The sequence below is a fragment of the Brienomyrus brachyistius genome, chromosome 14 (assembly GCF_023856365.1).
Source record: "Brienomyrus brachyistius isolate T26 chromosome 14, BBRACH_0.4, whole genome shotgun sequence".
Lineage (NCBI taxonomy): Eukaryota > Metazoa > Chordata > Actinopteri > Osteoglossiformes > Mormyridae > Brienomyrus > Brienomyrus brachyistius.
In genome coordinates, this window is record NC_064546.1 from 13,972,097 (window position 1) to 13,998,322 (window position 26,226).

Genomic DNA, 26,226 nt, shown 5'->3' on the forward strand with positions numbered 1-26,226 from the left:
GGTTTCTAATGAATCTTCAGCTTGAGGTGAGTGGACTGTATGACCACTGGATCAGACACTACAGCTAAGTACAAAATAATGAATGGTTTGAAATCAGCAAAGATAATTTTAATGCTGCAGTTTTCTGGTATCTCAAGAGGTCCGTTTTTTTTACTGTTATAAGAAGAGCTTTGTGTTCCTGAAAGAAAAAGTTTTCGTTTACAGTTGGTCAGACTAATTTCACGCGTTCATAACTTGTTCTTAACTGATGTTGAATGATACATCATAAATCAACTATTGTTGGAGTTGAGTGCCATGTGCACACAAAGAATGAAGCAATAACTCAGTAACTAGTACATTTTCATCTGAGAGAATTAAAGTGTATCAGTGTACAATAGCACCAATAAGTCAATAAATGAAAAAGTGGGACTTCAAGTTTTTCTTCTTACCAGTACTTGTAGAGCAATGCTTTTGGAGATCTAGAATGAAATTCAGCTAAATTTGCTAATATTGTTTGACACAGGCTACTCCTTTTGATGACTTTAATTGCTTAGAGAAGAACCTTTCATTTCAGCTTAATGCTTCTCTTACCTGATCTCTTGAAAGTAGAGCTGTTCTGTTTATTTTCTTTGTAGTCTAGCTGTTTGATCCATAAAGTTGGGGCAGTGATCTCTACACATGGGGGACAAAAATCTTTTATAGTCATCACATACATTCTGGGAAAACTTGAATGGGTAAGGAAGCCTGTTGTGACTGTGATTTCACAAACAGGAAGACATATACTGTAATTACAAGTGCAAATTCTTACATTTAACTAGCTTTCATTGCCATGATAATTTTAATAGCTTGTTTCTTTACATAGAAAACACGTTTTTCCTTCTCTGTGCGAATCAGGAAATCAGTCAGGATAGTGAATTCAGAGTTAAAAAGCAACACTTTGTCTTCCTGTAATTATAGTAAGATTTCAACATTAAAGTATGCGCATGAAAAAAAAAGTCCTAGTAAGTCAGGGGAATGTCTGATCTTTTATTCTGTGGCACATTACCAGGGTTTTCCTTAAAATCAATGAACCTTCTTACCGTCGCCGTCAGATACGGCGTGTGTCTCCAGAGTGGGTGTCGGCTTGGACCCATCATCTGGGTTGAGGGTGAGAAAGAAACGGAAAGAGACTACCATTATTGAGGTTAATACAATCTACTCTCCAGAACTGTTGAATGGTTGGGGGTTGCACATGGCCCGGCCAGGAGCACAGAGAAACACAGACTGAGAAAGAGCAAGATGTGTTTAGATAGAGAAAAGGTGAAGAGAGAGATTGGTGTAAAAGAAACCCTAATTCCATAGCCACTATAATCCTCCCCTACTTCCCCCCTACCCACAAACATACATAAACACCCACATTACCCCCCTTCCACCCATATAATGTATGACCCGTATAAATATCGGTGCCTGAGTTACAACACCTGCTCCAAAAATCAGTACATACTGGTTGAGCGTAAAACAATATGGTGTCTCCCATAAAAAAAAACACTTAAAATAAATATGAACATGCTGACCTGAAATAATTCACATTATGGTTCCAAATTACTAACCTTACAATTCATCATAATGCATTTAATAATGTTGTGTTTGGAATCTCTGTAACCCTAACCCCCGATGATATCCTTTGTAGTTGTTCAATCAAAATAGTGTTTTTCTATGAACATTTTATACAGTAAGTTTCACTGAAAAGCAAACATCTACCCTTCCTTTTTTTCTTGTATTTCTATGTATTATATATTTAAAGCGGCTTTTCCTGACCTGGTCTGTGGGGGCCCACAGACAGTCCACATTTTTGCTCCCTCCCAGCTCCTGGTAGGATGTAGACTGTATGTGGGTCCCCAAAGTCCCGACTGGAAAACAGTGATGCAGAGGATTACAGTACTTAGCAGGAGAACATGACCTACTTACCTATGCGTGGAATACTACAACCTGTCCTGTATTGCTTCTGCCAGAGACCAGTGCCAAGCACATACACCCCATGGAAAGGCCTGGTAAGGGATGGGGTTGGCCAAACTACCGGAAAATCCAGCTGATTGGTAATGCAAATCAACTAACCAGAGGTGAGAAGTTCAGGTTCAAGAAGTACAAATCCAGACCAAGATTTCGTTTCAGCCGGCCGGTTGAGTGTAAAGTCACAGTCAAGGAGAACTCAACTGGTTGGTTGAATCAAAATTCTGGTTTGTATTTGTACGTTCTGAACCTCAACTTTCCACCTCTGCAACTAACATACAATTAGATGACAGTAATTTTGTGGTCACAATACATCTTTACATTTATTTATTTAGTACATACGTTTGTCCAAAGTTACGCAAAAGCTAACTATATAATACATCGTAATAAAAAGTTCCAAAATGGCTTTAAATGACTGAATTATACACGTAATAAATTATATACTTACAAAACTAATGTAAAATAAGTATAAAACCATCAGCAGACTTGTGTAGATGACCCTGAGAAGTCTATGCATATAACATCGCTGATTCGATCTTCACTACAACGGTATCCAAAGGACACCCACCCAAACTGGCAACCCGCCTTTCTGAGACAGAGAGAACTAGACATTTCCTATCCAGTCTTACATCACCTTACTGTCCAGAGGGGGGAAAAAATCCTTCACCAAGAGCAGACCTACAGCTACAGTGACAGTGACACGGATCCTGTTTGTCAAATGACTGCCAGCCAGTGACATCGCCTGTGGAACAACTTGCTGGGTTTTCGATACTGAGTCTCCTGACTTCTCTCACACAAGTGAAAAATGTACCTGCGTTCTGCAGACATTAGGGTACAAGTCAATGTCTGAAGAAGCAAGAAAATATAATAATTTTACATCCTTTTTGAATATTCCATTAAGGTCTGAATGTATAATAATAAAGAGTAACAACAATTATAATAATACAGAATGATGACATTTTATCTGGGGTTTTATGAAGGATGACAAGATAACAGGACACTCCTTGATCTGAATTGTTAATTATGTGGAAACATCTTATCAGTGCCACGAAGTTGGATTTGCCTTTGTACTGAAACAATTTGCCCTGTGCTGGGTGCTGTGGGTATGAAGTCAAACATTTGAAGCCGTACATTACATCCATCCATGTTCGACTTATCCAGTAAAGGCTTTTACAATCTTACACAAACTATGCTCAGAAATATCACATTATGTCAGTCTAAAAAAGGCACCAGTTGCAAACCAAGGAAAAGTGTTGCCGCATAAATGACACTCGGGCTGCTGAAATATGGACTGCTTTTTGGAAAATCAGATTACATTCAGAATAATAACTCGGCAGCCTTCATGTACCTGTATATAAATTTACACAGCAGGGATCAATAGAGTAGTAAGTCCTTCTGTTGTTTTGTGCCAGATGGGATAGTTTTCCTTCACAGTCCACAATGACAAGTTCTGGTGGCGATTCCCTTCTCGGACCACTCTCAGTAGGTTCTCACCACGGCTGGCCGTGAGGGCCCCTCAAGCCTTACCATGTCGGAGATGCTCTGACCCAGTCGTCTGGCCATAATGACTTGGCCTTTATCAAAGTCACTCAGATCATTACTCCTGCCCATTTCTCCTGCATTCAATACGTTGACATACTGAATGTTACCTTACTGTCTAACTTATCTGTCATTGACACGCACTGTTTTGATGAGATAGTCGACATTATTCGCTTCACGTGAGAATGGTCATAATGTTTTTTGCTCATCAGTGTGTGTGTGTGTGTGTGATCATATGATTATATATAATCACAGAGACTATGTATGCTGGTTATTCCTCCACATGAATAAGTAATATTATGTTATTCATGTCATATATTATACATTGATTACAAAATATTTAGTAAATATTGACTTCATGAACAAAATATTGTTTGTGAGCATTCTTGCTAATAATAAAATTTATATTTGTCCCCTAACACAAATTCAGCGTGGCACAGTTAGGAAGTCACCGCAATCATAGCTAACTCTGTTAGCATAAGATGAGATAACAGTTCAATTAAATAAGACCACAGCTAGAATGGCAGCCAGCATATGCAATAATGCTGGCAGAGTGGTTACCATACTTCAGCCTGTAGGATTTACAGTAATGTTCTTGTTAGGCACATAGGTAGGTTATGATTTAATTTTTATATTTTCGCAACTCATTTTTAAAACCAGGGGGTGTCGCATTTTTCCATAGTCCTTTGCTGAAAAAAACCTGGAAGCACGATTACCACAGACACTGAAAGGGCTAGGGTTAGGGTTAGGGTTAGGGTCAGCAAAATGTCATCATTGTCAATTCCATTCCACAGAATATAGTGCCAAAGCAGATGTAATAGTAAATATTCCGTCTGTCATATAGCATTTCTATTATAGTAATGCTAACAAGATATATGCTTAAAATACAGCATAACATATATTGCATACACTATAGTGACCAAAACTGTGGTTTTTAGAGATTGCAAAACTTTATTCAACTGTTGCCCCAGTTACTTATTTAATTGTTCAATGTATTATATTTGTAACATACTTTGATTGTTTATAAAAATTACCGCCAATATTCATATAGTAATTTTTTTGTGTAATACCAATGAAATTGTGTTTCCACAATTTTGGCCACTTATGTATAACACATACATTAATTACTATATATCATTAAAATATTAAGACTGAAACAGTAAAAATATCACAATGGACCTAAAATGTAATGTTATACCCGCGCTTCTCACATCATAAATATACTTTTCTTATGGGTAAGATATAAGAAATTTGTTAAATCTAATGTTTCACATGTGATAATGAGATACATTTTTCAAACAAAGTGCAGGGAAGAAGAAAGTGAGACTGAAATCGAAAAAGTGGGAAACTCTGCTTTGCAGGAAGAAGTGCGAGGCTGCACTAAACCATGCAGGAAACATTTATGCAATAACTATTCCAAACTCACCTTTTCTCCCAGAACTAGGTGGCCCTGGTGTCTTGTCCGTCGCTGAACCTTTAAAAATAAAAAGTACAGCACCTTGAATTTGTTAAGCATCCTAGTACAGAATCCTAACAAACAAACAGCAGCCGTAGGTTAGAGACAACTTGTTTTGTGTATTTCTGAATAGACAAAAGATAAATTTATCTTGCATGAACAATGGCACAATTGTAACAAAAGTGGTTGTACTCAAGACCTCAAAATTCCTCAGTGTAGTCTGCAAACTGAGACTTACCCATACAGTAAAACATGGAATATCTGCCAGGTACCAAAACAGGTCCCGACAGTTTAAACGAAACTTATAACTTAATAAGTTAACTACAACTTTATTACAATATTGGGTGACATTTTACTTAATGCACCCATGTATAATGCATTACAGACATCTTCATAATTTTAATGCATTCATGAAGTGTTATAAACACAGCTATAACTATTTATAAAAAGGCATAACGCATTATAACCATGTTTATGCACTAACTTTTACTACAAAAACCTGATATGCAGATCTAGATCAAACATCACCACAAATATGTTCTGATTGTTTTAAATATTCAGCAATAAAATTTTTCATTGTCCCAAATCTTAATAATGAAAACTTACTCATACTGATTTTTCAATATAAACATCTATCTCATTCATAGGACCCTAACATTTTAGCATGTACAGTATTTACTTAATGCTCTACTGATTCCAACACACCTGCATTTTTTTATGCATTTAATAATGCAAATATTTCTTATTCACCAAGATCTCTGTATAAACTTGCATGCATGGATTCCCTAAGCTTGAGAAATGATACATTTAAAATTGGGAAGGCAGGAAAAATCTGAAGGCAATCATGAAATTTACTACCTGACAATCCACTTGTCCCAGCATGAGTGCCCATAAATTCAGGGAAGTTTCCTGCAAATGTTTGCATGATGAATAATTCTTGTCATTCAAACAGGGCCATTTGACCAAGCGAGCAAAGGAGGCTCTTGGAATGACCGATCTTTCTGTCTAGGGCCAGTTAAAGGATGCCTCTCTCTACTCAGTTCTCAATTCAATACTTGTGGTATAAAACTCCTCTATTACTCACAACACTCCATTTATACATAGCTCTATGCAGCAATTACAGCCATATATATATATTTAGGTTATAAATGAAATTGTGCAGACCACCCAAAAACATTGGCTTTTGCAAGGAACCAAAATGAAAATATCGGATCTTATGCAGGACAGAATTGGAACAGGTAGTAAATATACCGAGTGGCTATTATAGTAAACAAATACATTTTTTCTGGTTTGGTTAAAAAGTACAGCACCTTGAATTTGTTAAGCATGCTAGTACAGAATCCTAACAAACATGTCTAAATATGCATTTAATCATTCTGAACTGTGGCTAAATATAAATCTTGCATATTTTGGATGATTATTGTATGATTATAATTAGGTATTGCCTGAATGTCTACAGTTGTCGGTAGAATCCGGGTCTGGGAAAATTCCGAAGCATTACTTTAATTTTGAACAGGAACCACTTGGATAACTTCCTGATTAAAACACCCCCAAAAAAGGCCATTTTTAAATGAATGCCGGATCAAATAACAATGTGAGCATGCTCAGCTTGACACCGCAGGGTGTGTAATCCAAAATCCTCAGTACGGATTTAAAAATGCGGGAAAAATACGCACATTGTCATGAAGCATTCATGGCCATTGTGAATAGCATTACGGACCCAGTGCAGTACAATGTAGCACGTAAACGAAAAGGCAGACGGCTCAGGAGGCCAAAGTGACAGAGATACAGGTAGGATTCAGTCTTGATACAACATACTTGTTATTAACCGGGAAACAATTGCATGTACAGTGCACAGGTGTAGTCAGTACACATACATGTAACTAAAGTACATATATAGCAGTGATTGTTCTATAAGCAGTACCTGAACATACTGGGGTCCTGTTATGTACCGATGAACCACTCACTGGTTTGCCATCCGGAGTGACGCACCAGCAGTACCCTGTCAAAGTGTGACACTGCACCTGGAGTAAAAGCAAAAGGGAGACAGGTGTGCTGAGACTGCTGCAGTGTGTTTTGGCACTGTAACTGGAGGGTGTTTTCCAAATGGAACGCTCGCCCTCATTCTGAAATGTGATATATTGCTCTCTGTCAGATGCATCACAGGTATGTCAGGAATAAATGAACTGTTTTCAGACACCCAAAAAAGAATCTCATCTTACAAAAACTGCCAGAGTAGTCGTGCCAGAAAACATTGTACTTTTAGAAAAATGGATCGTTTTTAACCAGGCTGCTTAATCTGTAAACGTTTCACTAGGTGTATCTAGTGTATGTAATACTTTATTAAGAATGTAACATTTAATACATTTCACCATGTACACATTGCGCTCCATGATGCACATGTAGGACAGAACAAGCTTGGCAGAAAAGGGCAGCCACTTGCAGTGGTGCCCATGGAGCTGGGCGATAAGGATCATACTCAAGAGCCAACAGATGTAACTATTTGGCTCGAACTAGCAACCTTCCGTTATGAAACTTTAGCTCAATGAGCTACAAGCTACTGCTCTAAATGAGACCTTGTTTAGTTTAAAATACTCATAATAGCCTAATGATATATTTATCTATTGGTCGGTTTACTAATTAAAGTAGAATGGGAACGACCTTTTAACGTTAAACAATGATGAAATGGACATTTGGTGACATGACGTGAAAAGGACAAAGGCCAAAAAAACACATAAAACCAAATGGTTCTACCTTTTGAAGATAAAACAGAACCAGAACCAGTATCTTTCTCCCTCCCTCCCAGTCCCTTAGCCTCCCTGCATGTCAGACCAGTGCAAATAATCGGTTACTCATAGACAAATTTTCACAGAAATGGAAATGAAAGGCCATGAAAAAGGAAAAACTTCACAGTCAAGGTGAGTTCTCTTGCACTAATATAATAGTGTAGAGTAATCAAAACAGTACAGACTTAAAAAGTCATACTTGTCATCCATCGATCTCATCCAATCAAATACCCAGAACAGTGTCACGCTTTGTGTTTCATCTCTTAGCAATGCTCTACAAACCCAGGCTCCTGCCCTGCAATCGTACGTTTGAAGATGCAAACCTTCTCTAGTTCACTTATGGCACTACAGTGTGAATGTGCCTAAAATTCAAATGTTACGCAAGGGCCTCTTGTGTTAGTAATTTCTTTTCCATTACACAATTAAAAGCAAGCTTAAAAAGCCCACAAGATTACTGTGAAGCCTCACTACTGACACCATTCATTAGGACACAAAAGCGCTCTGGACAAAGATACAGGCTTGACTTAAAGCCAAAGATACGAATAATTATAGCCTTACCTAATGGCTTTACTTTGTTACAAGAAAACTACATAACTTGGGGCATGGTGAGAGCCTAGCAGTGATCTTTAATGAACACACAGATAAAACATAAAAGGAGATAAATCAATTAAATGTCCTTCAAGGTACACACATTTACCACAATATACGGATCACCTACTGTGATTTAATAATTAAACGTTATTATACTGCAGTGTCACAAAACTGAGCATTAATGAAAAATCACTGAACTACTGTCTTCCTGTTCACATGGACTAAAATTGTACTACAGCTCCTTTTAGTGTTTATTGTAATCAGAATCGGATTTATTGGCCAAGTATGTTCACACATATGGGGAATTTGTCTCCAGTTGTCAGTAGCTCTCATACATACACAGCTAAGACAAGATAACGGTCACATATAATGTTTAGCTTATACACAACGCGGATGTGTCTTGGTTTAATGTATAAAAAGTGCAGAAGTGCAAGTCAGTGCAAGGAATGTTTTAGTGAATACAATCACAGTCAGTCCTAATACAACGCAACTGATGCGTTCCTGAAAAAACTCACGCTCACTAAAATCGCATACAAAAATATACACATCAAATGGGGAAAACGGGGTTAGAGGAATACAAATCAGTAATACGATACAGAATAATAAATTCAGTGATGCCAGTGGCCAATAATGTAATTATATGTATTTTTTATAAGAAATATTAATAATATATAATATATAATAAATTATCTCATAAACATCTCCTATGGGTCTTATGAGTCTCATGAATATTGCCTAGTAATAGTCTCAAGCAAACGTGCCGAACTAGTGATGGTCAAAACCTGAACTATATCTACTTCATGAACCATTTGCTGTATTTTTTCACTACACTAGATGGTGCTCTTGGTTTGCTTTGAGCTTTTTCTGAACAGAGAGCCCCATCTAGTGGGGTCAGAAAATACAGCAAATGGTTCATGAAGCATCGTTTTGGCCATCATTAGTTGGGACTAGTAACCCACAACTACTATGCAGCGGAGCATGAACACAGCACAAACACAACAGATGCAGAGGGACACTGAAGGCAACAGGGTGACAGCCAGTCTACGAAAAGCAAATGTAAGTGAAATAAAAACACATAGCTGTGTTTTTATATGATAATTTGTCAAATATTTTTAGATTTTTAGCATCTAAGACTTTGATCTGCGCAATGCATGGACTTTTTTTTTTAACAAAAAGTTAAATTCTTTTAAATTTGAAAACGGGTTAGACCGATTCACTGAAAAGAAACGGTTCTAAAGAACGATTTGTTCTTGAATTGGATTATCGTTAACTTGGATAGCTGTTTTGCATGCAAGTGGCATTTTCTGATAACACCATACAGCGTTGATGTTTAGCTAGTGCTTTACTCTCCGATTGAAAATCGCGCAAATACAAATGCCATTCCATGTTGTATTGGACTTATGATGTATCAGTCGCATTAGAACGGATTTGCAGTGTGACATCACGCACTGCGGCAGGACTGACTGTACGTACAAAGCAATAAAATACAGTACAATAAATACAGTAATCATTACTACAAAGATATATATAATAAATACATAAAATCATTTCTTGCTGTGTTTAATAACTAGTTAGCCACAGTGCCAGTCAATATTAGTATTACTGACAGGAAATTAGTATTAAAATTTATATCACAACACTTGATATTCAAAGTACAGTAATACTTATAAACTCACCGCAAAACTTTCCACAACTGCAACATTCTTTTAGTAAATGAAATCAAAAGAAAAAAAAAGCACCTACCACCTATCCATCAGATCTCCTACCCCCCCCCCCCCCCCCAACAAATCTATGTCATGATACCTGGCTATACCTACAAGGGCCATCCTAAAAATAAAGCAATACATTCCCATATCAAGCCCTTTCAACTTGCACTCAGCAAGTACAGAAAATTCCCGCGGTCCAAATTCCTCTTTCTTTCAAAAATTCCTGAAAAATTGTTGCCTTTAAATCACACATACGTTTAAATAACCATGTGCTAAAAAGATATTCTGGCTTCTATCCTGCTCAAGGCACAGAAACAGATTTAAAAATACGACCATCTCCACATTGCATCTGCTCCCATTGTTCTTCTCTGACTATCAGTTCAGCATAGACTTAAAATTGTCCTGCATAATCATAATGCATTGAAGCGTTAGGGTCATACCCATCTAACTCAGCTGGTTAATGTATTTCATTTATGAATTTATATCAGATCTCAGTATGAGGACTTTCTGCTTGTGTGCTTATGCTCTTCCACACATGCAATGCCTTCTATCAATGTGACAAACATAACCTACATGCAAACTAAAAGGCCTAAAACTTCAACTAAGTCACAAAGGGTTTTGAAAATTAATGTAAAATTTATTTCTTAACAGAATTTGATTTTGAATAAATGACAAATCAGCATGTTAATGTTACAGTTATATACTTCAATTACATGCTTGTTTTGTGACTGATCTATGAGTCAAATAATATTACGTAAGCGTAAAATTGTTTCCAATCAAACTATGCTTTTTTCCAGATATACTAAAATATTAATGTGCAGCAAAAAGCTCATTGAGTATATAAATCTTTTTACATAGTACATGGACAGTTGAAAGCATGTCAAAGGCAATATGTTGAAAATAACCAGAAAGAAAGATCTGACCTGCGCAAAAGATCCATCTTCATTGCATTCTGGGATGAATTCCTTAGGATGCTCCAGCGCTTGATTCCTCTCTGCTTTGCACCTTAACTGGCCAATATCTGAAACACAAACACAGCTATACTAACTCATTGTGCACCCTAACCTCCCCCCACACACATGGTTTCATAATGTCATGTAAAAATCAAATATATCTCCTTCTTTGTCTAGTTTAGGGCTGTTCAGATCACAGTCCACAAGGGCCAAGCACTCATGATTTTCCTTCCTTCCTTTACCTGTGAGCCAGGTATGAGTCTTCTGACCAATCAGAATCAGTAATTATTAAACTAACTACATGGGAGAACTGAAAACAAGGCCTGGATTTGGAACTGAGGTCCTGGTCTAGCTGATGTTGATTTTTAGTATTTCAATTTTGAACTCCATGCTTTTTTTGTTTCTTCAAGTAATATATTGTGTTGCCAATTTTGCAGATATCATTCAGTACATGTTAGTTTCATACATACAAAGTGCACATTTTGCGGAGCATCCTAACAATTGTTTACCTTTTTAATACAAGAATGATAAAAGAAACGGAATCCCATTATTAATATACATTTAAAACTAGAAGAATATTGTTTTAAGTCATAACTATAGATAAAATAGTAGATAGTATCTGGTTGATTTGATAGAACTCAATCCGGAATGTAGAATCTGAAATGAAAACATACAGAATATTTGCAGACCACATTCATTTACCATCCGTAGGCTTTTAAAGAAAAGGGTAATTATACATTAAATTACATTAATTGTTAATATTAATACGAATGAGAGTTTCAATGAAAGACACCTACTTGTGTTATGGTTGCTCATTACCATGTTATGGTTGCTCATTACCATTCCAAAGTTCTTGTATTTCACACGTCAGTCCTGCATTACTAATTATATTTCAGCTTGTTTTTCAAATTAAACATATGAACTCAAAGTAATTTTCAGAAGGAGTTAAAGTTTATGACAATTCAACTCCTGCTATGATATATATATATATATATATATATATATATATATATATATATATATATATATATATATATATATATATATATATATATAGAGCGAATGATGTTGACTATCTTGTAAAAACAGTGCGTGTCAATGTCTGAGATATGTTAGACAGTAAGCTAACATTCAGTACTCATAGTCAACATATTGAATGCAGGAGAAATGGGCAGGAGTAATGATCTGAGTGACTTTGATAAAGGCCAAGTCATTATGGCCAGACGGCTGGGTCAGAGCATCTCCGACATGGTAAGGCTTGAGGGGCCCTCACGGCCAGCCGTGGTGAGAACCTACTGAGAGTGGTCCGAGAAGGGAAAACCTACGAATCGCCAACAGAACCTGTCATTGTGGACTGTGAAGGAAAACTATCCCATCTGGCACAAAACAACAGAAGAGGTACTTTGGCACAAATGCAGTAGAAAGTGAAATTCATAGGACCAGATGACCAGTTCCTCTGCTTGCTTACTCATAATAAGGCACTTTCAACGGTGGACAGAAGTCTACATGAGGACTCTGACCGACCTACAGCTACATACTGTAGCCCCAAATGCAACAGGACTCAATGCCTTGTATATCGTTTCTTCTGCATTCAACATGTCGACCAAGAGTACTGTTGTATCTGGACATTCGCTCAGAGGCTCAGTCTAGCTGAATTTATGCCTAGTCGTCTCCTTGAGCATGAGCACTTGCGATGTCCTGTTTGCCTCGCTGAGAACTCTAATGCAATATAAATTCTCCAATCACATAACATTACTCACTGCGACACACATAAACTCATATCTAAGAATGTAGAGATCAATTGTCATTGTTGACACACCAATGAAATATGTCAGTGCTTGGGGGTGGAACCTTGCTCAGAGTATCGCAGCAGTGCCTGTCGGGGATTTGAACCTGCAATCTTTCGATTAAAAGTGTGTTTCCCTAACCATTAAGCCACCACTGCCCACATATACTGAAATGGTACACGTTCACTGTTCCTCATTCACATGTCTGCCAAACAGTGTTTTTCCGAATAATAAAATGTAAAAAAAAAGGTGGCAAGATATTCAAGTTTGCTGATCGATAATTAGAAAGTACTATAAATGCGGAAGCAGCCGTGTTCCACTTGACTGCACCTAATAAAGTGTAAGAATACCCTCACACTTCAGTTCAACCAAGCAAATAATCAAAACGATGGTATCAACCGATAACATGACGGCTGTTGATATTTACATGCGTCCAATGAGGCGAAAAGTGCCTGCTGCCCAAATTACCCCTTATCCACCGAATGTGTTTCATTTTTAGGTGGGCTGTCTGTTTTTTCCCACTCAGGTATGCCTGAGGCATTTCCCTTCCAGGTATTCAACCATGAAGCAACAGCCAACTTCATATGCAGGTTAAAAATGTTGTTTTAAAGACACACACCTCTGATTTCGATGTCCTTGCTCTCTGAAGAGGATGTTGGTCCAAAACCGGGAAGGGGCTGGTCAGTTCTTGCCCAGTTTTTACCTGAAACAACGCCCATTACTTTTCACATTTTGTATGTGTTTCTGTCTGCCTGTGTAGGCATCTGTTGCTTCAAGTAAGCTGAGATGAGACAGATAAACGATCAGCAGTTGTTTAAGTCGTCTAATGAAAGTTTATACTGAGAACTGTCTCACCTTTGCAGCGGCCACGATGGGCTATAGTCAAAGACTTGTCCTTGCACTTTGCCTTCTGTAGATCGCAGCTGGTGTCATAGCTGCGGCCATCCGAGCCGCATACCGGTCTGCCCTGCGTCCGCGTGCAGACGGCACAGTGGGACTCCCGGTCTCCAATCAGCCACTAGCGGAGCGACAGCATGAGAAACAACAATATGTCATGAAATTCCACATGTTCACCAATCCAAAATGGACACGATTAAAGAACACACAGGTAAGTGCAGTGATGCAAGTAAAAATACTACACTTTCCAGTATGGAAATAATTAGCATTTTAACCTGGAAATAAGCAGATAAATAATCTTTGAAAACTGCAGAATAAATACTATAGATATTCATTTTAAAAGAAAATAAACAGAAACATTCTGTGTATAGATCCATCCATTTTCCAAACCGCTTATCCTACTGGGTCGTGGGGGGTCCGGAGCCTATCCCGGAATCAATGGGCACGAGGCAGGGAACAACCCAGGATAGGGGGGCAGCCCATCACAGGGCACAATCACACACCATTCACTCACACATCCACACCTATGGGCAATTTAGCAACTCCAATCAGCCTCAGCATGTTTTTGGACTGTGGGGGGAAACTGACATGGGGAGAACATGCAAACTCCACACACATGTGACCCAGGTGGAGACTCGAACCCGGGTCCCAGAGGTGTGAGGCAACAGTGCTAACCACTGCACCACCACGTCACCCCTCTGTGTATAGATATTCCACATATTTATGAATACAGCATTAATGAATACCACAAATTCATGTGCACGCTATCCTGAAACAAATGGAAAGCAAGCCAAATCAAACTATTTTTGAGGGTACAGATTTTTAAAATGCTGAATAGAAGAGCATTTTATTCACAGAATTAATGGCACAGGGCACCTTCTCCCCTCTACAGGAGCCCAGCAGTAGAACAGGCCTGGTGTATAATACAGAGCATTTGTTCAGTCATATTATACTTTTTTTTTTTTGTTCCCTTGAGTTTCATCTTTCTGAAAACAATAACAGACATAAATTGTTTTGCACTTTATTATTCTTCCTGATGGCATTTCTCTTGGCTCAGTCCTCGTCCCATATATAACTCCCTAAGAATCAAGTGAGGCAAAAAAAATGAATCTAGCCAAAATGCAGCAAGAGCTCACCAGAGAGAGACAAAGAGCAGCAAAAAAATTAGCATTTTTATAAGGTTATTGTTTTAGTGAAAGAGCATCCAGGCTGGAATCAACTTCATATTAAAGTCCATCCATCCATCCATCCATCCATCCATTTTCCAAACCGCTCATCCTACTGGGTCGCGGGGGGTCCGGAGCCTATCCCGGAAGCAATGGGCACGAGGCAGGGAACAACCCAGGATGGGGGGCCAGCCCATCGCAGGGCACACTCACACACCATTCACTCACACATGCACACCTACAGGCAATTTAGTAACGCCAGTTAGCCTTAGCATGTTTTTGGACTGTGGGGGGAAACCGGAGTACCCAGAGGAAACCCCACAACGACATGGGGAGAACATGCAAACTCCACACACATGTGACCCAGACGGAGACTCAAACCTGGATCCCAGAGGTGCGAGTCAACAGTGCTAACCACTGCACCACCACACCACCCCATACAGTGCTAACCACTGCAGCACCAGGCTGCCCCTACATGTTAAAGTCCACCAGCATTAAGACTATGACTAAAGCAAAACATGCATGCAGAGGAGACATCGGAGCATCCATCTATTAATGTGGGCAGGTAACATAAGTGGGTCTAGTTTAGCTAATAAGATCTCTTGAACAGCTATAATATATATTAATAACAAGCATGGTATGACAATAACAAACAGTATAATCACATAATGTTTGTTATTAATGTGTTTTAAAGCTGATAAAGGAATGTTAGGATGTTATGGTATAGTGCAAAAATGTCTGGCAGCGAGCTGGGAGGGAGCAAAAATGTGGACCGTCTGTGAGTCCCAGAGGAGCGGGTTGGGAAACACTGTGCTAGCCTATTTCTAGGGGACAGCTACAAAGGCATTTACAAAGGCTGACACAAGCTGTTCAGTGTAAAGCAACCTGGAATGAAGGTTTCAGAGGAGGAATGGACCTCAAGTCTGTACTGGTGGAAAAGCATTTATGAATCAGTTTAAACCAAAAACAAGTATTTAATTTAAATTCTATTTTAAAACACATAGTGGTCTATAAATTATGAATGAAATTTATATTCAAATTTATATGCAAAATTTATTTGCTTGTTGTGGAAATGAAACAGTGCTTAATCGCATTATTCCTCAAGAAGGCTTTCCTCAGGGTTTACTCTAAATATTCTGACATGAATCCTTTTTTTTATTGAATAGCTAAACAAAGATACCCAGCCTTGCAGGCTTGGAATGCTGAATTGTTTTGTTGCTTAAAGGAATTGAAATGGAAATCCCACAGGAGACAGCATAGTCATGCAGTGCCTGGAAAAATTTGTGAGAGAAAAATAAAAGAGAAAACCACTCAAATCTGCATGAGTAAGTGAGTGAAATGGATACCTGCAGACCGCCTGCAAAAAAAAAAGCATTTGCAGCCATTGTCCGCGGTATTAGCCTATTGGAAAGTATCCACAATGGCTGTCAGTTGTTCATTCTGTTGTTATCATTCGGTGCAGATGCAGCTACCATGCTGCTGCTGTCCATGACCTGCCACTCCTGGTGTTCGTTAGCCTGGATCAGGACCAAGAAGGTGCAATAGGTCTGTGCCCAACTGTTTTCATATGTACAGCAAAAACTTGACGAACTACAGAAAGTGGAGCAAATAAAGGAACAAATATGTTTCGTTTCTGTAGATCTTACTGTATCGCAGTGATGCACAAGAACAAGTGGGTCATTCTCAGTATAAGGCTTGCTGGCCTTCACCAGCATCGAGGACACGTCAGGGTCAGAAGTACGATAGAGTAGACGATGAGAGGGTGGACAGTTTTAGCTAAAGTTAGCATCTGATGAAAATATGATTGACCTACATTTAGCAAAATTACCAGTTGGGCAAGGTGACATTGTTTAGAAAAATTTATAAATATTTAAGTGAAGATGACTGCATGAGCATTTATTGGGACTGGGTTCCATTTAGATTCATATAATTAATATTTTCACATGAATTGTTTAGTTTGAAAATCCCAATTACCAATACTTTGCAATTAACAAACGCCTCACTCGAAAACTCCATGTAAAAGAAGAAGACTTCATGTAGTGATCTGTGTAGTGGATAATTTCACATGATCCATTGGGATGACTTAAATTCAAGTTTGCTGTTGCTTAACAATGACAAAAAAATGAACAATGGATTGAATGAATAAAGTTCTACAATACATGCAATCGAAAGCAGCTAAGAGGGTGATTATCATGCCTAAGATAAATGGGCTTAAATAGGCAGACTTGTAAGCTGATCTACTTAATTGTGATTGTGGCACTGCAGAGAATTCCTGTCGTAGCCAAGACTGACCATTCATCACCTAATCTTTTAAACGTTTAAAAGTATACATTGAGTCACGAAGGCAACTTTTACATGCCCTGTAAATGTGCAAGATCTGCTACTACAAACAATTTCAGAAGACCTGCTCAACATCTTAATGGAAACAAGTATACAAATAATCATATTTTCAGTGTATTAACACTGCAAAGGATGCCAATGGATATTTAATCATTAGACATAAATTATGTACAGTATGAGATAAGATGTTACCATTTACTACTGGATATTTTTGAGCAAGGTGACTTCGCTCATTTTTACAGCTGAGTATTTTACTGGATGCATTCATTTTAAGGACTTGAAATTCACGGCTCAAGGGTACTACAGCAGGACCCCCACTGTGAGTTTGTGTCCTTAATCACTATGCAACCACCTGCCATAGCTTTTAATGAAACCACAACACATTTCTGAACCACCCATTAACTGGGGAAAGATCCTGTGGAAGGAACTCGAGCTAACAAACAGTGAGTTAACAGTCAAACACATCAACCAAACGTGCTACGCAACCTAAATTTATATAAGCTGGGGTACACCTTGGAATGGGATAAAGAAATGAAAATGAAGAATAAAAGTTAAAAAAATAAATAAATCATTAGCTCACCAAAAAAGCAAAAATGCAGGCATACAAAAATAACAAATGTGCAATAGTGTAAAAAAAAATGTAAACATAGCATATGAAGGTAACAGTCTGAAATCATGGGTTTCATTGCCTCACGGCGAATTTATGTTTATGAAAGTTAAAAAAAAAGGTTTTGGTCATAGTTACAGACTTGTTAAACACATAAAAAGGACAACTAGAAGTAACGTGAAAATCCAGCCATTTTCTGAAAGTGGTTGTTCTACTCAGAGGGGGTCTAGAGCTTCACCAGGGTGTGAGGCAACGAGCAACCCAGGATGGGGCACCAACTTCATACACGTGGAGCCCTGGTCTCACACTCCAGACTCTGGTCCCTGAGGTGTGAGACAACAGCGCTACCCACTGCACCACCATGCCGCCCACAATGTGAAACGTAATTCTAAATATTCCTCTATTGTACAAATAAGATTACAAGTATTTTCAAAAGTCACCACTGAAATGGGCAAAAAGGCGATGGCATTATAAGATAAATGATCCAATTCTGCCGCCTTCACAAACAGTAAACATTGCAATTGCTCACTTTCTTGTTTCTGCCATTTCCCTTCTCAGTTCTGTACATCATTAAAACTTTTCTTTGTCTAAGGAGTTAAAAGACGGTTGCATGCCATGCGAAAATTGTGGACTGAAGTGCAACATCAGGCTTTTAGGACAAGAGAAGCTTTTGTGGAGGACTGGAAATGAATTATGAATTATGACCACAAGGCAAAACTGGCAGATATGCAAGTCTCAAAACAGAGAGACTACTCCACTGAAGTGAACACTACGAAACGAAAATGATGGAAGGAAAAGGAAAAGGTTTTATTTTAAAGGTGTTTTATTTTAATCATGTTGATACTGATTTAATACTGAATTCGTGTATTGAGAAGAGCACTTTGTATGCCTTGCATATGTAAGAAACATGGATACGTCCTACGCCAGTGAGACTAGAGGTGTTGCTTTGCTTTAATGTTACTATTACTGGATAATTTCAACTCTAAAAAAGTAATTGTGTGTAATTTTTCTGAGGTGTCATGCTCGTAGAAATTGAGCTTTTTAAATCTAGGTTATAGCTTTTTTGTAGTCTATTTCACACTATTTTGTGAAAACAGTGCATCTAATTATCATCTCTATTAACTGATTTATTTTATTTTTTTGCTGTATTCATGGTCTTTAAATATTTTCTGCGCAACGTCCTTGTCGTTTCTTGTGCTCGGGTTGCAAGTGCGTTTCAAGCGTGCAGTTCGTATGCCGCATACGAAGCTATGGCCCCTTCGAAAAATAGGACGCATGATGCCTCTAGTACTAATGCTGAAGTGAATACAATGTCTATTGTCAGATATACTCTTTGTGTATTCTCAATGCCCACCCACCCTGTTAGAGATCAAAGGGTTACTGCACTAAGTCTGCCAAATAAAACTGCAATCACCAAGCGATCTCAGAAGCCCTTCACTCTGTGTAGTTCACTCTCATTGTTCTTTCTCCTCGACTCTCGCTGCCATGCCTCTTGTGGAAACACACTGTGCCCATCAGAATCATGCAAGCACCCTGATTCACTACTGCTCATAAAATACACAAAGTAAAACATCATAAACATGATTATTAATGATCACCACAAAAATGCTTTGCCTTTGGCATAAATTTGACCGTATTCCATCACCCAGCCTTAAACCATAACTCAGGAGGTGTTTCACATGCAACACGCAAGAATTTTATACCATATACTTTTATGTCTTAAAACTTTAAACATTGAAATAATTCTGAGGTTTGATGAAAAACACAAGTTTATTCCAAATGGTTCCAAACCACATACTGTAAAGATGTTGAGTATGTAATAAGCGTTCTACAGCAATAAAAATGGACTTGCTATTGATTGATTCTGTACACATTTGAACAGGTTCATTTAGTCAGACAGTTTCTACAATAGAAAATAATTAAACTCACTATTAATATTACGATTATTTATGCTATCCTCACACAATGCAGTTATTAATCTATTTAGTTTAAGATTTAATAGTCTACATGGTTATGCTCATTACAGTTTGCCCGCAGTTTCATTTTTGGCATAGCTATGGATCAGCGTTTCTTCATACACATGCAATGCAGTAATTCCAAGCCATTGAAAGGAAAGAGAATCATTATCATTTGAGATCATGGGCTCATTGAAAGACAATATACTCACAAAAAGTAGTTTTGGGAGTCTGATTGGTTAGTGGCTGTTTTCGAACCCAAGACGCACTGTTTTAAACACAAGATTTCCCCCACAGCTTATAATAGAACTTTACTCAGACACGTGTCCGCAGAAAATCTACCCTAAGTAAACCCAGGGGGTGTCAGCATCTTCTGAGGGGACATCCACCTCCTCAGCAGGTCGCCAACTTTTATCGTTGACGTACCCCCCCCAGTCAACAGCTTTTACCACAGGTTTCTTTTTTAAACCACCGTCTTGCCCGCAGCTAGGCTGACATATATGTGTCTGAGACATTTAGGGGGGGGGGGGGGGGGGGCACTGAAGTTAGTCTAAAGCGCACCTATGCTCCTAATTTGCAGTACAGGTGAAGCACGTGCTGGTTCCTCCGTACAGAAATGAAGACATTGCAGACAAGCGAGAATCATACATGACAGTAAATCAACCAACACTGGGAAAACTCACAGACCAAATCTGGGAAAAATTTAAGAAAAAAGAAAACAGGTGTGAAATGTTATGCCATTCTCTCATAACTACACTTTTAGAAGTCACTCTGGGATTCGACCTTGATTCCACAGGGAACTTACACTCGTCCTTTTGGTCGAATCACTTCTGGAAGAGATATTGACTCCATGACCGTTAGAGGAGCCAATTCCATATGATAAACGACCCTTAACATATGATACAGCATTTTCCCCTAGGACATAGCTACTGCAATAATTCACGCACCAAAAACAAATCCCCATCATACCATCGCACGAGCAGTTGATGGACGGCTTGCTGGGGAATCCTTATAATTTCTTTTTAATGTAGGCAAAAAGAACATTCTAACATTTTAATTAAAAATAAAAAAAAAAACACATCGTTTTCTAATGGGGAACAAGAAACATCATTTATATTACTGCCAGTACTAATTGCATATAATACATGATTTTACTGGGACAATTTAACTTTGTCCATGAATTAACATTCTGGTATAAAGAAATCTATAAAACACATGGAATCTCTCACACTGCTTTAATTAACACCCTAAATGTTCTTATAAAAAGAGGAGAGTAAAGAGGAATGCATGAACACCCCCTCCCCCAACTCCCCACGCCTTAGAATCTAATTAGGTTTGACGTAAAAAGAAGCCTGTAATTTATTTTTTTTTAATGTTCTTAAAAAAGATTAGGCAGCGGCTTGTTATGAACTGCCAAACACATGGGTAACAAGGTGAGACCCCTCACTGGAGGTGTGAAGTGAGGGTCTCTCTTGCATGACAGAGACTCGTAACTCTTTGATCTTTGGTGCTCTGTGGCCCTGGTCTGCTTGCTACTGGAGGTGCCCTTTTGTTACCCTGACTGCTACAGGCATGAGATTGTCCTTAGTTAGAGCAGCATTATGACAAAGATGGGCAGAATATAAATGCCTTGTGTTCCTAATACAAAGTGCCCCCCCCCTTTAAATATTACAAACAAATGTCTGGTCGGTTGCCAGTTCATATCACTCCACAGTCTTCCAGTGCCAAGGTAAACTATCATCTGCTGTAAGCAGCAAAACCGGCTTAATACTCACAATACTCCCATTCACTTTAAGTAACCAGGTTATTATCAGCAACAGGGTCAAAGTTTGACGTCAAAGAGAAATCGAAGGGATGTACATCCCAAAATTAGAGCCCTTGAAATATTATTTTAAGCCTAGTGACAGATAGAGTAAAACTAAGCTTCTGTGAAGTAATAAAAGCAGGAAGGTACTTATGCATCACACTGCTTTTTGTGCTTTTTGAACACTACAGTTCTGAGTAAAGAACATTCCCAGTTTGTTACTGATGCCCTATTCTGACCACAGTACAATCATCTTCATGTTCACTAGATTTCAGCCATAACTGATCTTTTTACCCCGACTGGCAAGAACGAGATGCTGTAATGAAAGTATGAAATGGACAGAATTGTTTTACAGGACTATTTCAGGAGATTAAATAAACTCCAGGGTCACAAATGAACTCCATATTTTCTCTTTTTTCAACAAATATTGTGTGTCACTAGTAAAGGAGTGAGACATGGAAGCATTTAAGCAGTCCAAATACCATGTGTTCAGTTATTCTCAATATCAGTGCAGGGAATCCTATTCAAACTCCAATGTCCTGTAAACTATTTAATAAAGAGAATAGAAAATACCGTGTTAGAGACTGAGTAATTAATCTATGGAAAATGGAATAGCAACATAGGGACCAGAACCAAATGCAGTTTAGTTGTTTAAACCTATGACCAAGTACATGGAGACAGATCACTTGATTATTGGACCACTGAAGTAATGGGGTTATGATGCAATGCTGCCTATTGTCTAGAGATGACATCTTTAGTTCCATGCTGTGCTATGGTCAATGAGCATGGAACACAGTTCACTTGCAAAACTTTTGGTGTTTTATACATAAAAATTACAGACAATTTATTTCTATTGTAGTATGTATGTTTTTAACTCCTGATCAGAAGGAGAGAAACGTAAAATGGAGGATAAGTTGTGTAAGTGCTTTTTGTTCTGTTTGAAGCATATTCAAGCTGGTTTGCCTATTTTTGGAACATAGAAACTGGATTCCTCGTACATCCCTCTTGAATTATTTCTCTGGTTTCCCCACAACAAAAGCTAACTATGCGGTCAGTTTATGTCTCCTGCAAGTCAGGCACTAGAGTTCGAAGCAATGGCTACTTCAGCCTGCTGGAGATCTCTGTGTAATGAGTTCTTTAAAGACTCTGGAAACACTTACAGCGCAGAACCACAAACTACCAATTTCCTTCCCAGAATTCCACTTGATGACGGGCATTAATTGCAAACTGGATAAGTAAATATCGAGCACTGACACCTTCTGTTTAGGCTTCACTTACTAGGCATTACTTTGAAATTGTGGTACTTTTAGAAGTACGTTCTGCGTCTTAGTGTTTTATGGTAATTATCGTCAAAAACCTAAAGACAAAACTTAATTACAAACATTAAAAGAATATTACACCGTTGTATCACTCCAAATGTTTAATTCCAAAGTTGGAAAAGCGACATTTGTATTTATAACCTATAAGGAAAAAATATCATGGAATACTAAATTCATCATTTACGGCATTTTCCACTGTCAACAGAAACCGAGCCATACTGCATTCTGTCCGATATTAAGTCAATAGTTATCAAACATGTGACCTTTACCGTTTCAGTGCTTTGCAAACATGTGCTGTACTATTTCGGTCCTCCTGTATCCATTTCAGTGATGTCCCCCTCTGAGGTAGCCACACAGCCTGTACAGGTGGCAAGCACTCTTAGCTGCACATTGCTTTCTGTTCCTGTCTTACTCTATTTATACGAAAAGCTCTCGGGGCAAACAGCGGAGACAAACCTCTCGCACCTGCATTCCAAGGCACTCATGTCTGCACTAATAACAATCCTGGAGGACCAGCTTTCTCCTTATGATGTGACTCCTCAGGCATAGAGAATGCAGTCTTGGCATAGAGTTTCTACGCGGTGGTTGTGTTTGTTCTTTTAAATGGCTTTACGAGTTTTCGGTGACGCATTCTCTAATGGATATACCGCCCTTTCATCTGCGCCCGTCACACCACCCCAGCATAGCCTCGTTTAATTTAACCTCATTTATATTCAGAATAATCGATTACTATCCACGGTTTCATTCGTCGCAGGAACTGCATCGAAACTGTGGCACACTTGAATTCTGGGAATTCGGATAAAATCAATGATGAATTGCCAGAAAAATCGATACATTTCAAAATCGACTACCCAATAATAAAACTTTTTATTTTAGAACTAAAGTCATATACTGCATCATAGACAAGTTTAGCGAAAGAAACATCTGTAAACGCTTTATTTGAGGCTACCGTCTACAATGCATTATGGATAACCTACATAAAGCATTACAGATGATCTGTCATGCATTATTAAGATTGGTATAAGAATTAAAGCACTACAGCATCTCCTATTAACAGTCATATGGCATTATAGTGCTAATGATAATACATGGACAAAAGGATTGGGACACACCTCTTAATCGTTTAAACCAGGTGTTTCACTCAGACCCACTGCCACATGTGTATAAAGTCAAGCACCTGGCCATGCAGTCAGGTTTACAAACATTTGTGAAAGAATGGATTGTTCTGAAGAGCTCAATTCTTCCGTGAATTCAAGCACGGCACAGGATGCCACCTTTGCAATAAGTCAATTCGTGAACTTCCTTCCCTGCTACATGCACCACGGTTAACTGTAAGTGATGTTATTGCAAACTGGAAGCCCATGGGAACAACAGAAACTCAGCCATGAAGTGGCAGATCACGTAAAGTAACAGAGTGGGGTCGCCGAGTGCTGAGGCGCATAGTGTATTGAAGGCACCAACGCTCTGTTCACTCAACAACTGCAGAGTTCCAAGCTTCCTCTGGCATTAACTCCAGCACAAAAAATGTGCATCAGGAGCTTCATGGAATGGGCTTCCAAGGCCAAGCATCTGCATGCAAGCTTTACCTCACAAAGCGCAATGCCAAGCGTCGGATGGTGTAAAGCACGCCACCACTGGACTACGGAGCAGTGGGAATGTTCTGTGAAGTGATGAATCACGCTTCTCTGTCTTGCAGTGTGATAGACAAGTCTGGGTTTAGCAGATGCCAGAAGAACATTACTTGCCTGACTACATTGTGCGAACTGTAAAGTTTGATGGAGGAGGGATAATGGTATGGGGATTAGTTCCAGTGAAAGGACCTCTTAATGTTCCTGCATACCAAGACAATTTGGACTTGACTGGCCTGCACAGAGCCCTGACCTCAACTCCATTGAACACCTTTGGCATGAACTAGAATGGAGCTAGGCCTTCATGTTCAGCATCAGTGTCTGGCCTCACAAATGCTCTCCTACATTAATGGTCAAAAATTCCCTCAGACACAGTCCAAAATCTTGTGGAAAACATTCTCATAAGAATGGCAGCTGTTAGAGTTGCAAAGGGGGAATCAACTCCTTGTTCAGGCCAATGGATTTAAAATGGGATGTCATAAAATCCTGTAGGTGTATTGACCAGGTGTCCCAATACTTTTGCCCATACAGTGTATTTCATAAGAAGTGACAGAATGCTTATAAGCAGTTGTGACGATGGAGCTTAAGAAGTACTATAATCAACACTACAATACCTTATGACTATCAATAGATGACGTCATGCTTTATTCATTCTTATACCGATCATTATAATGCATTAAGGATGAGAGTTTCATTGGAGCTAATGAAGTTTTATAATCGACAATATAATGCCTTATGACTATCAATAGATGATGTCATGCTTTATTCATTCTTACCGCAACCATTACAATGCATTATGAAGGTATCTATAGTGCATTATAGATCAGAACTTCAAGTAAAGTGTGAGTGAAACATCTTTTATGAAGATCTGTCTTATTTTAAGATTAAATTGTTACATTTCAAGAATTCATGTAAAAAAAAATCCATTCAACTGAAAACCCCTGACATCAATACTTGAGGTCAATAAACACAACTTATTAGCACAGTAAAAGAAGCATTTACCAGAACTACAACATCTAAACCAGCACCAGGCTCTGTTAGTACCCTAAGACTTGTTTTCAGTCTTTCAACAGCAAGAGTACTCAATGATAGTCATGTTGACCTGTTTCCCATGCAGGCAACCCAGCCATCAAAGAGCAGGAAATATTAAAGCATTCTGAACAGGTTATGCAAAGCTGACTTTATTTCAAGGACGACAGCTATTTCTAAAAGCTTCACTGATTCCCAAATCACTGCTCAGATTTTTTAACATATTTCCAAAGACAGTATACCTGTAAGTTGATTGCCTGTTCCACTTGCACTTTATAGAGCCAGTGCACTCCAGGAACAACAGAATTTTAAAAATATATTTCATTTGCTAATAGCACCTTGTTGCAGTCATACATGTCCTCACTTACAATGTCAAAGGGTAGACCTTTAATCACCAGAGCCTACCCACAAACCTGTACTACTCAAACACACCATAATATATGTCATTCTATACAAGGGCAGATGGACAGATGGACAGTTGTCCTGGACAGTATCTTCTTAGGGGGTCCTGACGTAGGGAACCACCAGCGTCCCCTTAATATTGTGTACCGTGTGGGTCATGTTTAAATGGATTTCATTTCAAGCACTGCCATCGAACAAGCTTATACACATATAAGCTTATGGACAGCTATTTTAATATCAATCCATATAAATATTTGGTAATACTTTACATTAAGTGCACCTTCATAATGCAT

The 26,226-nt window shown here is 38.5% G+C and overlaps 1 protein-coding gene across 8 annotated transcripts in view; it reads right to left on the reverse strand.

The window, feature by feature from the left end:
* The window catches only part of smoc1 (SPARC related modular calcium binding 1), a 50,603-nt gene that overhangs the window by 16,923 nt on the left and 7,454 nt on the right, over positions 1 to 26,226 (reverse strand). For 4 of the 8 annotated variants that reach the window (XM_048975262.1, XM_048975263.1, XM_048975260.1 and 1 more), the window contains exons 2-9: positions 13,642 to 13,804; positions 13,406 to 13,489; positions 10,970 to 11,067; positions 6,888 to 6,987; positions 5,822 to 5,872; positions 4,934 to 4,981; positions 1,059 to 1,148; positions 571 to 651 (exon numbers count right to left, since the gene is read on the reverse strand). In XM_048975262.1, coding sequence (XP_048831219.1) covers positions 571 to 651; positions 1,059 to 1,148; positions 4,934 to 4,981; positions 5,822 to 5,872; positions 6,888 to 6,987; positions 10,970 to 11,067; positions 13,406 to 13,489; positions 13,642 to 13,804 — 715 coding nt within the window. The remainder of the gene's footprint in view (positions 1 to 570; positions 652 to 1,058; positions 1,149 to 4,933; positions 4,982 to 5,821; positions 5,873 to 6,887; positions 6,988 to 10,969; positions 11,068 to 13,405; positions 13,490 to 13,641; positions 13,805 to 26,226) is intronic. The other 4 variants (XM_048975266.1, XM_048975265.1, XM_048975264.1 and 1 more) reach the window with 3 other exon arrangements.